This window comes from Rattus norvegicus, chromosome 14 (genome assembly GCF_021556685.1).
Source record: "Rattus norvegicus strain SHRSP/BbbUtx chromosome 14, alternate assembly SHRSP_T2T, whole genome shotgun sequence".
Taxonomy (NCBI): domain Eukaryota; kingdom Metazoa; phylum Chordata; class Mammalia; order Rodentia; family Muridae; genus Rattus; species Rattus norvegicus.
The window spans coordinates 90,439,408-90,453,288 of record NC_141547.1 but is presented as its reverse complement, the minus strand read 5'-3'; the positions used below and the strand labels follow the sequence as shown (position 1 = coordinate 90,453,288).

Below are 13,881 nucleotides of genomic sequence, written 5' to 3'. Positions count from 1 at the left end.
TAACTGATAAATACAGGAGTCAAACCATATTGTATTGATCTTGGAGCTTAAACTAAGAGGTTTAATTCTAACCAGGTAGTAAAATATACAGCCCAGATACGTCCTCAATTTGCTTCTAAGTTGTTATTGCCATATTTATAAAAAGAACATTTTGGTAATCTACTTCCTTTAATAAGTCCTTTCTTTAGCCTAAAGTCTCTTGGAATGATAGTGTGAGAATTCAGGGTGAGAACCACTTTTAAAACTGACAATGTTGCTTCTAAAATTATATTTGACTAGACTTGTCTGCGTACATGGTAAGTAGTATTCATGACTATACGTGACTTTAGTTCTTTCCTTTTTAAAAATTTTATTTATTTAATTTTATGTGATTTGGCGTGAGTGTGTTGGGTCACCTGGAGCTAGAGTTATAGTCAGTTGTGATCTGGGATTTGAACCTGTATTCTCTGGAAGAGCAGTCAGTGCTCTTAACTGTGGAGACATTTCTCCAGCCAACTTTATTTCTTTTAATGATGTAATATTAGTAATAAACTATGAGTCCAAGTTCCTTTTTTGATTTCTAACAACTAACATAGTGTTTACTATTTGTTGCATTTGATTCTCAGTAGTATATTTCTCTAGATAGAATTTTCAAATACCCAACTCTTAAAAAATGCTGACTTTGTTAATACTATACAGGCATCGTATAACTCAGGAACTCCCTATGGTTGCTTTATGACAACCATAAATTGAGTGATATATGAAAAGCGTAACTCATCCTTTGCTTAAGCCTCTCCAGGTTTTCCCTTCCAGCATAGAAGAAGCTGGAGGGTGAGGCTGGAGTCATGCTGAAGTGTCCTTTTCACGGTGTGATGTCATTCTTTCCTTGTACTTTCTTCTTGGTCCCTAATAACTATAGTCCATCCATGGGCAGAATCGCAGATAGAATGTATCTGTACTATGCAGACACGCAGTGGCTTTGCCCTTTGTCACACGCTGTCTTCCTTTATCCTCTAAGGTTTTGGGTGAAAGCTGAAGATGAACTCTGGAAGCATCCTGCAGTTTCTGACACTGTTGCAAGCCAAAGCAACCCCAGCCAAAGGCCTGACCTTTTCCCATAGTCAAAGATGCTAATCTCTTACCACTCCCTCCCTGCCTAACATGCACACTTCCCTACACAGGAAGAAGTTGTGGTTTTCCTTTGGAGATATTTTTTTACTACATCTCTGTCCAGAGAATCATGGTACAGATGACGGTAGTACCAATAATTCGGCCACCGGAAGAGTAACATTTCTTACGAGGGGTTTGCTTCTCTTCAGTTCCTGTTCTTACCCAGTTTATGTTCATCTTTCCCATTTAATTTCAGTCCATGTAATAGGTTACATTTTAACCAGCAGATTGATTACAAGGGAGAAAAACAACCAGGGAAGCTTGTTATACAATTAAAACAAGACACATAAATCCTCTTTTGGTAAAGTAAGTTATCTGTATAATTAGAATGAATTATTTAATATATTTGCTGTTGATCAATTAAACTTAAATTTTAAAAATCATTTGATTTGCCAAACAAAATTTCGTTTTACAAGCAGATATGTACATTGTAGCACCTGTAACAAGACCTCCCTAAAATCTAATTTAAAATAATTTGTTCAGTTATAATTTATGCCAATTTAACTGCTAAAATTAAAAAAAAATTAATTCATGCTCCTTTGCCTCACTTGAAGGACATATAAAGGCTATATTGATTTACTTACCTCCAAGTTTTGCCCTGATGAAAATGTCTGATACTTTCCTGGAATTCCATCTCCTGTCCTGTTTTAGTTCTTCTGTAAGTATCGTTTGCCTTTTTATTGTTGTATGAAATCCTTTGTCTGGCCTAGGAACTCGATTTTGAGGTTTCACATCATGGAAACTCACCAGGTTTGGTATGGCTCTGCCCACACCAGGCTTTAAATCAGCATCTCCACCAGGACTCATAAATCCCGAACAGGGGTCGCCCAAGGGCACATCGTCACGTAGTGGGGCTAATGGATATGCCTTGCCAAATGGTGGGGGATAGGGGTAGTGGACATGATAGTCTGGCAGGACTGAGGGAGGATAAGGATGGAATTTTAAAAACGTAGGGTTGAATTTCTTTTCAAATCTGCCACAGTTATGTCTGTCTTCAAATCCTTTCACAAAGGGCATGTTCATTTTCTGTAGAAGGTCATGGTAGTGTGGGTAATCTGGATGCTCAATAGCCTTTCCTTCTGAGAAGATGAACCTTTTAGGGATACTGATCTTTCCAGGAGTGTGCTTAACCTCCATATCCATGGACTGTCTCATTATTTTTGAGGATTATGAATTAAAGTCCTTTGATAATTCTTTACCCTTTAACTATTAAAAACCCATATTTCCAGTAATGGAAGATTAGGATTAATCTACCATAAAATTATTAATTCAACTTTCTAAATGTTAGTCATTTAAAAACTCTTAAGGTAATTTTTTTTTCTGCTGAAAGGGAGGTAGGCCGGTATAGCAATAGTGTACCATCATCATCATCATCATAAAAAACTCACAGAAAGAGCCCTTGTTGCTTGGCAACAGGTAGAACTGTAACCCATGGAACTACTTATTATGTACATCATAATGTAATTCTTTAGGAAAACCACAGGAAAAAGTGCTATAATACTTCCATTATGCTGTTTTCTCCAATCCTCAGGAAACCAACACACACACACACACACACACACACACACACACACACACACACACGAAATACACACAAATGAGAAATAAGTACTTTCCTTGTTGGAATAAATTATAAACAATGGTATATGTTTAATTTAAACACACTAACAGTGAAGATATATTATACTGATTTTTAAGGAAAATAACTCATAAATCATAACCAAAATAAAAGTCCATCCTTATATGCGTTAAATTATCTGCAGTTTCCTTAAGGGTTACCACAATGTCCAGAATGAAAACAATGAAGTATTTATGTTATCTCAGTAAATGGCAGCATAAAAAAAAAACAAGATCTGTTTTAAATGAGAAGCATAGCAGTCTACCTAACAACTGTTTTTAACTAAACAGTTTGGTTTTGCATGAGAACTACAATTACATTTAATTATTACAATTTGAGGGCTAAAGGCTCACACCTCCCTTAAATGAAGAAAAAATACAAATAAGATAAGCTACAAGAATATATACATCAGATCAATTGTATGCTAGTATAAGCAGAATGTGGCCACGCCCACCTATGATGATGATGATGGTTGAAAATTTGAGATATACTACAAAACAAGCAGTAACGTTGAAATAAATGGGTAAGTTTTTCAGCATACGGTCCTGGACACAGTTTATCCCAAACACAAAAGCCAGTAAGTTTTTACTCCGTTTAGTATTAACCTCCTCTTCATATCAAAGTGAAAAAATTTGTTTGTTTCTAGTTTTTCAATATAAAATTTATTTTTATCCTAGTCGGACTATCATTAAGTCCTTCCAAAGGCAGAAAAGTGGATGCACAATTCTCTTTCAATTTAAAATACATTCTCATTATAGATGGTGTGTGAGTTGGTTTTGCATATTTTCTTGAATCCAAGTCGAGGAAGATGGTCTTCCAAGCTGAGTACTGAATGAAAGTTAATTTCTTCTATGGTTTATTTCCTCCGTTTTTCCATCATGCCACTTTTTTAGGCAATATCTTCAATTTCTTCTAGGTGTTCACTGCATGTATTTTCCATGAAGTTCCACACACTGATAATGCACAATCATTCGCATTACAGCAGTCAGGAACTTCATGCCGTTGGCATTACTGTAGCCAGGAACTTTATGAGAGCTGTACATCCATCAAGTCATCAATTCTCAGGATCTGCTGCCATTAGGCACCTAAAGGCTGAAACTCAATACACAGACTGCCAAGGTACTAAGAGGGGCTTTTCCTTTGCACATAGGCACCATGGGAAGGCAAAGGTTAGAACTTTGCGACACAAGATTCTTCTCGCTTTGGAATCTCAGACCAGACAGGTTCTGGAGGGTTTCCTTAGTGGCGCGGTGGCCTCGAAGCCAAGGGATCCCCTAGGGGGATCGACCTCTTGCCTCCCATGTGTACCCAAGAGGGGTCCCAAGCTAGGACACCTCCCGCAGATCACCCGAGCGGAAGTGGCGGCGTGTCCGTCGGTCCGTCCTTCCGGCCCGCCGTCCGCCAACTTCCGGCGGCGGGTGGGCGCGCGCCAGGTAACGACCTTCTGCGCCGAGGCTCGGCCGTCGGCGGCGTGTGGATGGAGGCCTTGGCCCCGGGCCCGGCTCTGCGGGGCCGGCGGCGGGCCAGGGCCTCGGGCTCCGTGCTCTCGGCGCTGTCGCTGGCCGCCGTCGTGCTCTCCGCCTTGTTGCGGGCGCCCCCTGCAGGTGAGGCTCGGCGCCGCATGGCGGGAGCTCTGGCTGCCGCGGCTCCTCACGAGAATTGCGTTGGTCCCGTGTCACGTGACTCCGTTTACACAAAGAAACCCTCTCTGGCTGGGACTGCACCAAAGAGCCTTGTTTTGTGTAGGAATCTTGAAGAGGGCCACATTTGCACAGTGTCGTGCAGGAGGTCCAGCTCCAGGATTATCCGAACTTTGAATTAAAAGTGCCTTAATAAACTTAAGCCCGTGGCTCATTGCCAGCCTTGTGTTTCAGAGCGAGTCTATATAGCGATTAATGGTACCGAATCTGTGCGGTGAGCCCAGTGAGCGTTTAGACATCCTTGAGAGTGGAGCGCCCTCTGTTGGTTCTGGATGTAAAATGCAGGGTGTAGTTGGAGGTGGAAACAGGTATCCCAGTTTCTAAAAACATAGTGGAGAAAGAAATGAACTAGATTGGCACTTTAGCTAGAAGGGTTTGGTTGCTGTGTGTGTTGAAATTATAGACTCACTAACAATAATCTATGTTCCATAGATCCTAAATAAATGTACTAAAGATACACTTGTCAGAGTTAAAGTTTATTCAAGAAACCAAGGATACAGATGTAGAAGTGTGAAGAAAGGGATACTGTGGATAAAGGAAAGAAATGGGACATGCTTACTAGTTTTTGTTAACTTGACACACACTGTTGTCACTTGGGAATAGGAGATCTCAACTGAAGATTTGACTATCCAACTGACGTATGAGCACGTCTGTGGGGGTATTTGCTTAGTTGATTTTGATGTGGGAAGGACTAGTCCTCTGGGCGTGGTGTCATCCCTGGGCCGGTGGTCCTGGGCAGTGTAAGAAAGCCTGCTGAACAAGCCAGAGGAAGCTAGCTAGCAAGCACGATTCCTGGTAGCTTCTGCTTAACTTGCTGTATCCAAGTCGGGGCTTAAGTCCTTCCTTGATGCTTTTGCTTTCCTGGATGGTGTGTAACCTGTTAGGTGAAACAAACCCTTTTGAACCCTTCTCCCAAGTTGATTTGGGGCATGGTTTTTATCACAGAAACAGAAAGCAAACTAGAACTGGGAGAGGGATATGAAGATTACTCTTACATAAAGTCCAAGCGTCGGGCACAAAGAGTTCTGTGAGGATAAATTGTTTAATCATTTTGCCTGAAAAAGGTGCACTCGAGTATGGATCTTGGCCTCGCACCTGGTAATGCAAGTTTGTGTTTTTGTTTAAAAATATTGCCTGCCTTTTTTTCTCCATTAAGGACTATCAGAAGTAGGATACACTTTTAGTATCTTAACATGTAAACTGTTAATAGTAAATGCTGATAATTATATAGGACTTCATAGCTCCTATGATAGTCCTGTACGGCTGGAATTACTCGCCAGTTTCATTTTGCAGATGAAAAGCTTCAAACTTGTAGTTTTCAGTAACTTTCCTGATGTAACCATGTGGCAGAATTTGCATTTAACCTCTGCTGTGGCCTTAATGCCGGGCTCTGTCCTCTGGACTTGCTTGCTGTTAAGGCTCGTTGGGATTAAGGCTTTACCAGTAGGCATAGCATTGCGTTTCCCATTAGTTCTGTTTTCGGGCAACACTCCACCCTATGCTCATTCAACAATGAATGAAGACTCTCAGGATGTTTTTCAAAATTATTTTTCTTCACAGTTTTCACCTCAAAGGTGTAGCACTTGCAAGCGATTCTTAAACACGAGTGCTTCCATCAGTACAGTTTGTTCCGAGGAAAGTGATGCATGTGGATAAATAACTGTGTCCCATGACAGCCGATTAATGAGGTCAGGCAGGAAGTCTGAGGGAGGAGGGGTTTCTGATACGGGTCCTGTAAGGTGGGAGGATATTGTAAGCAGACACAGGAAGGCCGTGTTAAGATTTATAATGGGTAAGCCACAGGTATATGGCATTCTTTAAGGGAGATGCAGAACCATAGGTAACATGTCATAGGAGACTGAGCCATAATTCCCGAAACGGAGTCAAGAAAAATTATACTCTTATTTTAATACTTAGGAATTAAAGACAAGACACACTTTGACCCCTTGTTTTCCTTCTGTTTTTCACAGTTGGACATTTGGCTCGAGTGCCAAGAGGTTTTCGCTTGACTCAAGATACGCTGAAAATAGTGGGATCAACACATTTTCCTGGTACTCATAAACAGCTTTTGAATAATTGGAATTTACTAGCCTCTGTTTACAGTTTAGCAGACCTGCTGAAAAGTCTCACGTTCCCCAGTTACTCTCCTCCTGCCGAGCTGAATTAAATGGTTTCTGTAAAGCTGTAAAGCTGGAGTCATCCAAGGACAATCCTGTGTGCAAAGAAAAGTTATTTCTAAAAGTTAATCTGAGGTTTCTTGTAGTGTTTTTTTTTTTTACTTGTATGCACTCCTCACTATGGTATAAAATGTGGGGAGCTTAAATATGCTAAAATAATTTCCAGGTGAGATCTAAATACAATAAAGATTTTGGATATGTACTTTCAGAGTAGTCTGCACGTGAGGTGCAGCCGCAACTTTTTGAATTTTTATTGAGTTGGTTTTCTTGCCACGAAACACCTTTAATTTATTTATTTTTTTTAGTTGATGAGGTTGACAACTGTCAGCCCTCTCTAATTCTGTACCGTCACTCATCATGCTGTCACGAGGCACCTGTTGTCATGTAGCAGGCACTCCTGAACACTACCCGGTGCCTTCAGATTGATGTTTGCTGTTCTCGTCTTAGTTAAAACCACACGTTGTATGGCCGCTGTATGACACTGTTTTATGTTGAGGTTCTTTAAGTACTTCATTCCTTTACATTTGAATAGTGTTCTTACATATGTGAATGGTTTTACTTCTCTTAAGTCTGTCTTAGGAGACTCCTTTATGGCCAACATATCAGTGATCTGTTTAACCAATGGAAGAAATGCTAAAGTACTATCCCGAGAGCCTGACCCTGTTTCTCTTAATACACGCAGGTCCAAATTTCCTAGTGTTCATGTCGACACCTGTTACTGTCCATCTGTGTGTGTGTGTGTGTGTGTGTGTGTGTGTGTGTTTTATGACGTCCATCCTAGTTGTGTGTGAAATGATACCGTCTGTGGTTTTGAGTTGTAGTGCTGTTAATGACCAAGGAGGTGCCTCCTCTCAAATACCTGTATAATATGTAGGTATCTTTTTGCAGGAATGCCCGTTTGAGACCATATCTAGGTCTTCTTTTGTTTAGTTGTAGAGTTCTTTACGTATCTTGACTGTTGGAAGCTTATTAGATATCATATGACTTACGGGTATTTTCTCCCTTTCTGTGAATTAATGTTTCCTTTCCTTTCCCTTTTTTTTTTCTTGTGAGATGGCCTTTCTCTGTGTAGCCTTGGCTATCCTTTGATAGCTCTGTAGACCAGGCTGGTCTCTGTGTCTCTCCCAAGTGCTGGGGCTAAAGGCATGAGCCATTACCACCCAGTTGTATTTTTTACTTTTTTGAAAAATACAGTTTAAACTTTGATGGTCTCACTCTATTCTTGTTTCCTTTTTAAGAGTCATTTTGATCCATTCTTAGTTAACTTCTGCTTTTGATAAATGCTAGAGCTAACCTCATTCTTTAGTGTATGGCTGTCCTCTTGTTGAAGGGATTATTCTGTCTTTTGAAGTCTGTCTTGTCACTGTTATTGAAAGGCAGTTAGCCATACCTGTGGGCTTAGCTGATAGGCACTCCAGTCTGCTCTATTGGTCGGCATGTCTGCTGCTTATGCCAACATCTTGCTATTTTGATTAATTGTTGCTTTATATTGAGTCTTTAAGTGCTTTAAGGTGCTTAAATTTTGTTCTCTTTATGATTTTTGTTGCTACTATGGGTCCTTGAGACTCTACATTAATTCTATAATCAGTATCAATTGCAACACAGCGTGCACTGGGCCTGTAAAATAGGAGTCCTTTCCTTGAGCGAGTGTTAGATAGCCTCCCATTTGTGTCAGCCTAATTTCTCGTCAAGCTGCACACAGTCTACGGTTATCAGGATATGAGGTTGTGGTTACGTTGTTTATTCCTATTTAATTTTAATGCTATTTTAAATGAAAGAATTTAATGTTTTACATTTAATGTTTAGGCTTTGGCTTGTTTCTTGCTGGTTCTAGACATGCAGCTAATACTTCCACATTGATAGGAGTTTTTTGTCATTTGCAAAATTTATTGGCTGACACCTGGGAGTGGCCGCACGTCTTTGTTTCCAATATGAATGTAATTTCCTTTCTGTACAGTTGCTTCCTTTACAGCTCGTCAGGGCTGATTATAGCAAATTACCTTGTGTCGCCTCTGTCTGGGGGTCTGAGAGAGCAGCTCAGGTTCTGAATATTCAGCATAATGCTAACTGGTCTCAAAGATGCTCTTAATCAGACTGAGGAAGATTCCTTCTGTTCCCGTGTGTTGAATGATTTTGCCATGAAGAGTGTTGGATTTTTGTCAAATTGTCTTTGTCCATCTGTGGAAAGGACCATTTGATTTTGTTTATTTTACTACTTTGATGCTTTATAGTGATAGTTTTTTTTAATAAAGTAGCCTTCCAGTTTTGGAACAAATTTCAGTTGATCATAATGTTTAATCCTTTGTTCCTCATGATGTATGGTCCTTTCCTTTGTTAAAGAAACAACAACATTGTGTTACTTATATGTTTGGAGGATGCGGAGGGGGGGGGTCCACAAAAGCCACCTTCCACCTTTGTGTGGAGGTCGGAGGACAAATTAAAGGAGCTGGTCCTCCCTTCAGTCCTGTGGGTGCCGCACATTGAGTTTGTTCTGTCAGACATGGTGGGAAGTGCCTTCAGCTGCTGAGCCATCTCACTGGTTCTCTCTACGCCTTCTCTGTGACGCTGGAGTTCATTGCTGGCGTTCTGAGCTCTGTCTTCATGGAGGCTTGTAGTCTTTGGATTTTAACTTTAGGATGGTGGCGACTGTAGAACAGACTCTCGCATATTTCCTCATCTTTCCTGAAGCAGTTTGTGAAGGATTATTGTTAATTCTACTTTAATTATTTTATAGAGTTTTTTGGGGAAATCCATCTGGTTCTGGAATTTGTAAAATATATTTTCATAGTAATTTACTCTGCTTTTAAGCTTATTCATATTTATATCTATAATCCTGTCATTTAAGGAAAGAGGAGAGGCAGTAGTTAAGGATCATTTATATATAACTAGTTACTAATCTTTGTGGCTTTTATTATAAGCAAAGAGAATCCTTCGTTTATAGATTTTGATGGATCATGAAGTGTCTAGGTGTGTATATCTTCCTGAATTTTCCCTTGCTGAAGTTCAGTTATCTTCTTAAGTTTGTGTGTGGGTTTGTGATAGTTGTGAATTTTGGGAAGGTTTTAATCAATGTTTCTTCAAGCATTCTCTGTAATGTTTTGCTCTACTTTTCCTGGTCTCTGATGATTTCCTTGTATCCAAGCCATGGTTCATTTACCTTTATTCTCAGGTTTGTGGCTCTGAGTCTGGATTTCCCCCTCCCCCCCACCCCCAGTGGCTTCTCTAAAGGCTTCTGTTCCTTCTGCTGCTTAGTCTCCTGCCGATGTTGACACTGCCATTTTCCTTTAAGCTAATATGCTTTTTAGTTTGGATTTTTCTGGTTCTTCTTAATCTTTTCATTGATATTCTCTATTTGAAATGACTGTAAATCATATTTTTATTAGTATTTGAGGTACAGTTTTCTTGGCTTATACTTAAAATAGCAAATTTAATATTCTAATCAGTTGAGCCAAACTTTTGTTCTTTCTTAAGGTTACTTTACTATATTTTTTTTACTTGTGTATTTCTTTAATCTTTTTTATTTGTCTTTTTTTAAATTTGAAAACAGGACATTTAAAATAATATTGCATAGTGATTCTGTAAATAAAATTATTTGCCTTCTTAAGATAGGGAGGTGTGTTTTGGCTAACTTTCTTTTCTTTGCCTATTAATTCCAAGGTCAGTTAATTTAGGGTAATGAGTAGCTAGAATCTTAAACATTTGTCACCAGTTAGTCCTTTAGGCTTTATAGAGGGTTCTCTGCCCTCCTCCCTTTTGGCCTAATTTTAGTTTACATATAGACAGGTGACAGTTATGTCTTCCTCTCTTCTTTAAGCTGTGTATGACCTCAGTTGCATTCCGACGTGAATGTACACAGTCCTGGGCATGCTTACATTCTTATGCATGGATTGGTGTTCTTCTTTCTCTTTGGAATGTGTTAGAATTTTTCAGAGTTCCAAATATCATTTGCTAGTTTTTTCTCTTAAGAATTTTGGATACTATACTTCCCACAATCAAACTATTCAATCCAGTATACTATAAAACCCAGTAGAAATGGCCAGAGGACATTGGACAGTTCCAGGGGCAGTCCTCTTAGGGGAAAAGACTGAAGGTGTCTGAATGCTCTTTACTCCCTCTGGTGGCTGCCAGGCTATTGGCACACTATATTTTCAAACCTTTGTCAAGACTTCTCAAGGTTGCTACAGAGGTGGGGAGGAGGAGTTGGAACAGGGCATAATAAAATGCTACAAAGTCAGCTTTTTTTTTACTGCAACAGAGCGCCACATAGTAGGTGGCTTAGACAACAGAAAGTTTTCAGAGTTCTGGAGGCTGGGATTCCACAATAACCATGTTAGTGGTTCTGGGTCCTATGAGGGCTATGAGCAGAAGGTTTGTTCCAGACTTTGCTTGGGCAAACTTTTCCATGAATCTCTTCTATGTCTTCCCCTTGTATTTGAATGTACGTTTCCCCCTTCATGTGAGCACTAGTCATATTGAATTTGGATCCACTCTATAGACTTGAGTTCCTTTGCAGAGACTATATATCCAAGTGAGTTCACATTCTCAGTGTGGCTTAATAATTCACGATAAGAGAGGACTGCACCGTTCAGCCCATATATGGAAATAGGTAATAGACTCCCCTTTTTCTCTCCTCTCCTGTGCCTTCCTTCCCTCTCCTCTTTTCCCTCCCTCTCTCCTTTCTTTCTCACCTCTTTCCCTCTGTCAATTGGCTTTCTTTAATTTTTTTAATAGTTAAATATTAAAAACTATATTGGGGTAGTTCATCCCACCCATTTTTACTAGTGTGTATCAATTGTATAAAATAGTACTTGTCATTATTATGTTTTTATCCATAGATAGCATGCTTTGATCACATTGCTGTCCTTGTGCCCCCCGACCTTCTCCTTTTATACCTTCCTAAACATATTTAGGGCTAGGGAGATGGCTCAGGTATAAGAGTGCTTGCTGTCTGTGCAAGCGGATCTGATTTCAAGTACGCAGCTCCATGTAAAAGCTGGTAAGGTCCTGCATGCCTACAACCCCAGCATTGAGGGAAGGAGAAAGGGCAATCATGATCTCACTAGCTAGACTGCCTGGCTGAAACTGAACTTTAGGCTCCGGGAGAGTCTGTTTGAATAGAGTAAGAGGGAGAACAATAGGAAATCATCAACTCCTTTCTCTGCACTCACACCCTCATATTAATAAGCTGCATTCACCATACACACGCACCACACAACTCAGGTTCTGTGGATGAGAGAGGTCATCACTGTGGATGAGAGAGGTCATCACTGTGAATGAGAGAGGTCATCACTGTGGATCTTGCTGAGCCTGCTCTTTTTCACTTACCAGGATCTCAAGTGCAATCATACCCCCCTCCCCATAACACAATTTCATTATTTTTCATGGGTGAATAAAACTCACATTTAAAAACCATCCATGTTGTTTTACACTGAGGCTGATTTCTATTATGTGGGTGTCATGAATACTGCCACAGTACTCATCGGTGTGCAGTTCCTCTATGCTGATGCCCATCTCCATGTCCTGTGAGAGCTGAAGACAGCACTGTTTTCATGTTTTGTAGACCTCCACACCGATTTCTATAGTAGCTGAGGAAATGCATCCATCAGCAGTGTAGAGGCCGCCCACACCCAACCATGTCCCCTCTAGTACATTCCTTGTTTTCTCTTTAAAATATGACCTTGTTCTTTGAGATTATAATATACTTAGATAATTTCCTCTTCTCTTTCCTCCGTCCACACACTCCCAGATACCTCTCGTTGTTCCTTTTTCTAATTCATGGCTTTTTTTATGGTTGTTGTCTTGTTGTTGTTGTTGTTGTTGGTGGTGGTGGTGGTAGTGGTGGTGGTGGTGGTGGTGGTGGTGGTGGTGGTGTGTGTGTGTGTGTGTGTGTACATAAATACAGCCTGCTCAGTCTGTATAACGTTACTTGTGTGTATGTTTTCAGGGCTTACTCTCTGGTGTTGGATAGCCAGTTGGTGTGCTCTTCCCTGAGGAAGACTTCCTGCCCACAGGTTTCCTTAGTTGTTCATAGTTCTGTGTAGGGTTGAAGCTCTTGATGAAATGAAGTCTCAATATGGTTTTAACTTGCCCTTGATTACTGTGTAAGGATGGTGTCTTTTCAGGTATTCATTGGGCATTCACATTCTTTTTTTCTTGTTTTCTTTTATGGAAAATATTTTTTTCATACGGTATATCCTAATTACAGTTTCCTCTCCCGTTCCTCTTCCCAGTTCTTTCCCATCTATTCTCCCCTCTGCATCCACCCTTTCTAAGTCTCCCATTGTAAGCGTTAGAGACATCTAAGGGATAATATAATATAATGCAACAACAACAGAAACAAAAAACCAACAGAAGAAAGATAAAACACAATAGAAGGAAGAGTCCAAGAAAGACATAGACACAGAGAACCACGTGTTCCCTTGCATAGTCACTAATCTCATAAAAATCACTAAACTAGAAGCCATATATGGGAAGGACCTATAGGGTAAAAGCAGCAAGGGTGGGGGGAAAGGAGAGAGGGAGAGGGAGAAAAAGAGGGAGAAGGAGTGGGGAGGGAGATGTTAATCCTACTGATCCATGAGCATGGGACATCTTCTCTCTTCTGAGTTCATCCTTAATTTCTTTCTTTAGAGCCTTGAAGTTCTTGTCGCACAGGACTTTCACTTGTTTAATTAGAATTACACCAAGATATTTTATATTATTTGTGCTGTCATGGAGGATATTTTATCCTTCTTTCTCAGACTGTTTATTGCTTGTATAGAAGAATGCTACTGATTTCTTTGAATTAATTTTGTATTCAGACACTTTGCTTATCAGCTGTAGGAGTTATCTGATAGAATTTTTGGGGTCACTTGTATATGCTATCATATCATCTGTCAATAGCAATACTTGACTTCTTTCCAATTTGTATTCCCATTGATCACCTTTAATTGTCTTATTGCTCGCTAGAATGTGAAGTACCACACTGAGTAGATAGGGAGAGAGTGGACAGCCTTTTCTTGTCCCAATGTTAGTGGATTTTTAAAAAATTTCTCTCCATTAAACTTGATGTTTGTTTTCTGCTTGCTGTGTATTGCCTTTATTGTGTTTAGATATGCACCTTATATCATTTTAACATGAAGACTTTTAATATAAAGGGGTGTTATACTTTGTCAAAGGCTTTCTCAGTATCTAATGAGATGATAATTTTTTCTTTCAGTTTGCTTATATGGCAGATTATGTTGATGGATTTTCATAT

At 39.9% G+C, this 13,881-nt stretch overlaps 2 protein-coding genes across 10 annotated transcripts in view; one reads left to right on the top strand and one right to left on the bottom strand.

Annotated features, from left to right (window-relative positions):
* Spmip7 (sperm microtubule inner protein 7) overlaps nucleotides 1-4,346 on the bottom strand; it is a 55,092-nt gene extending 50,746 nt beyond the window's left edge. For 2 of the 3 annotated variants that reach the window (NM_001401548.1, NM_001401549.1), the window contains 1 exon segment: nucleotides 1,734-2,520. In NM_001401548.1, the coding sequence (NP_001388477.1) occupies nucleotides 1,734-2,304 (571 nt within the window). In that variant the 5' untranslated portion in view covers nucleotides 2,305-2,520. 3 annotated transcript variants of the gene reach the window in all.
* Nucleotides 2,647-13,881, top strand: part of Zpbp (zona pellucida binding protein) — a 195,698-nt gene continuing 184,463 nt past the window's right edge. For 3 of the 7 annotated variants that reach the window (XM_087584112.1, XM_087584114.1, XM_087584115.1), the window contains exons 1-2: nucleotides 4,206-4,371; nucleotides 6,438-6,518. Coding sequence is in view for 4 of the 7 variants with exons in the window: in XM_087584109.1 (XP_087440235.1) it covers nucleotides 4,068-4,371; nucleotides 6,438-6,518 (385 nt within the window). In the remaining 3 variants the exon portion in view is untranslated. Of the gene's footprint in view, nucleotides 4,372-6,437; nucleotides 6,519-13,881 lie in introns of all 7 variants that reach the window. The other 4 variants (XM_087584110.1, XM_087584111.1, XM_087584109.1 and 1 more) reach the window with 3 other exon arrangements.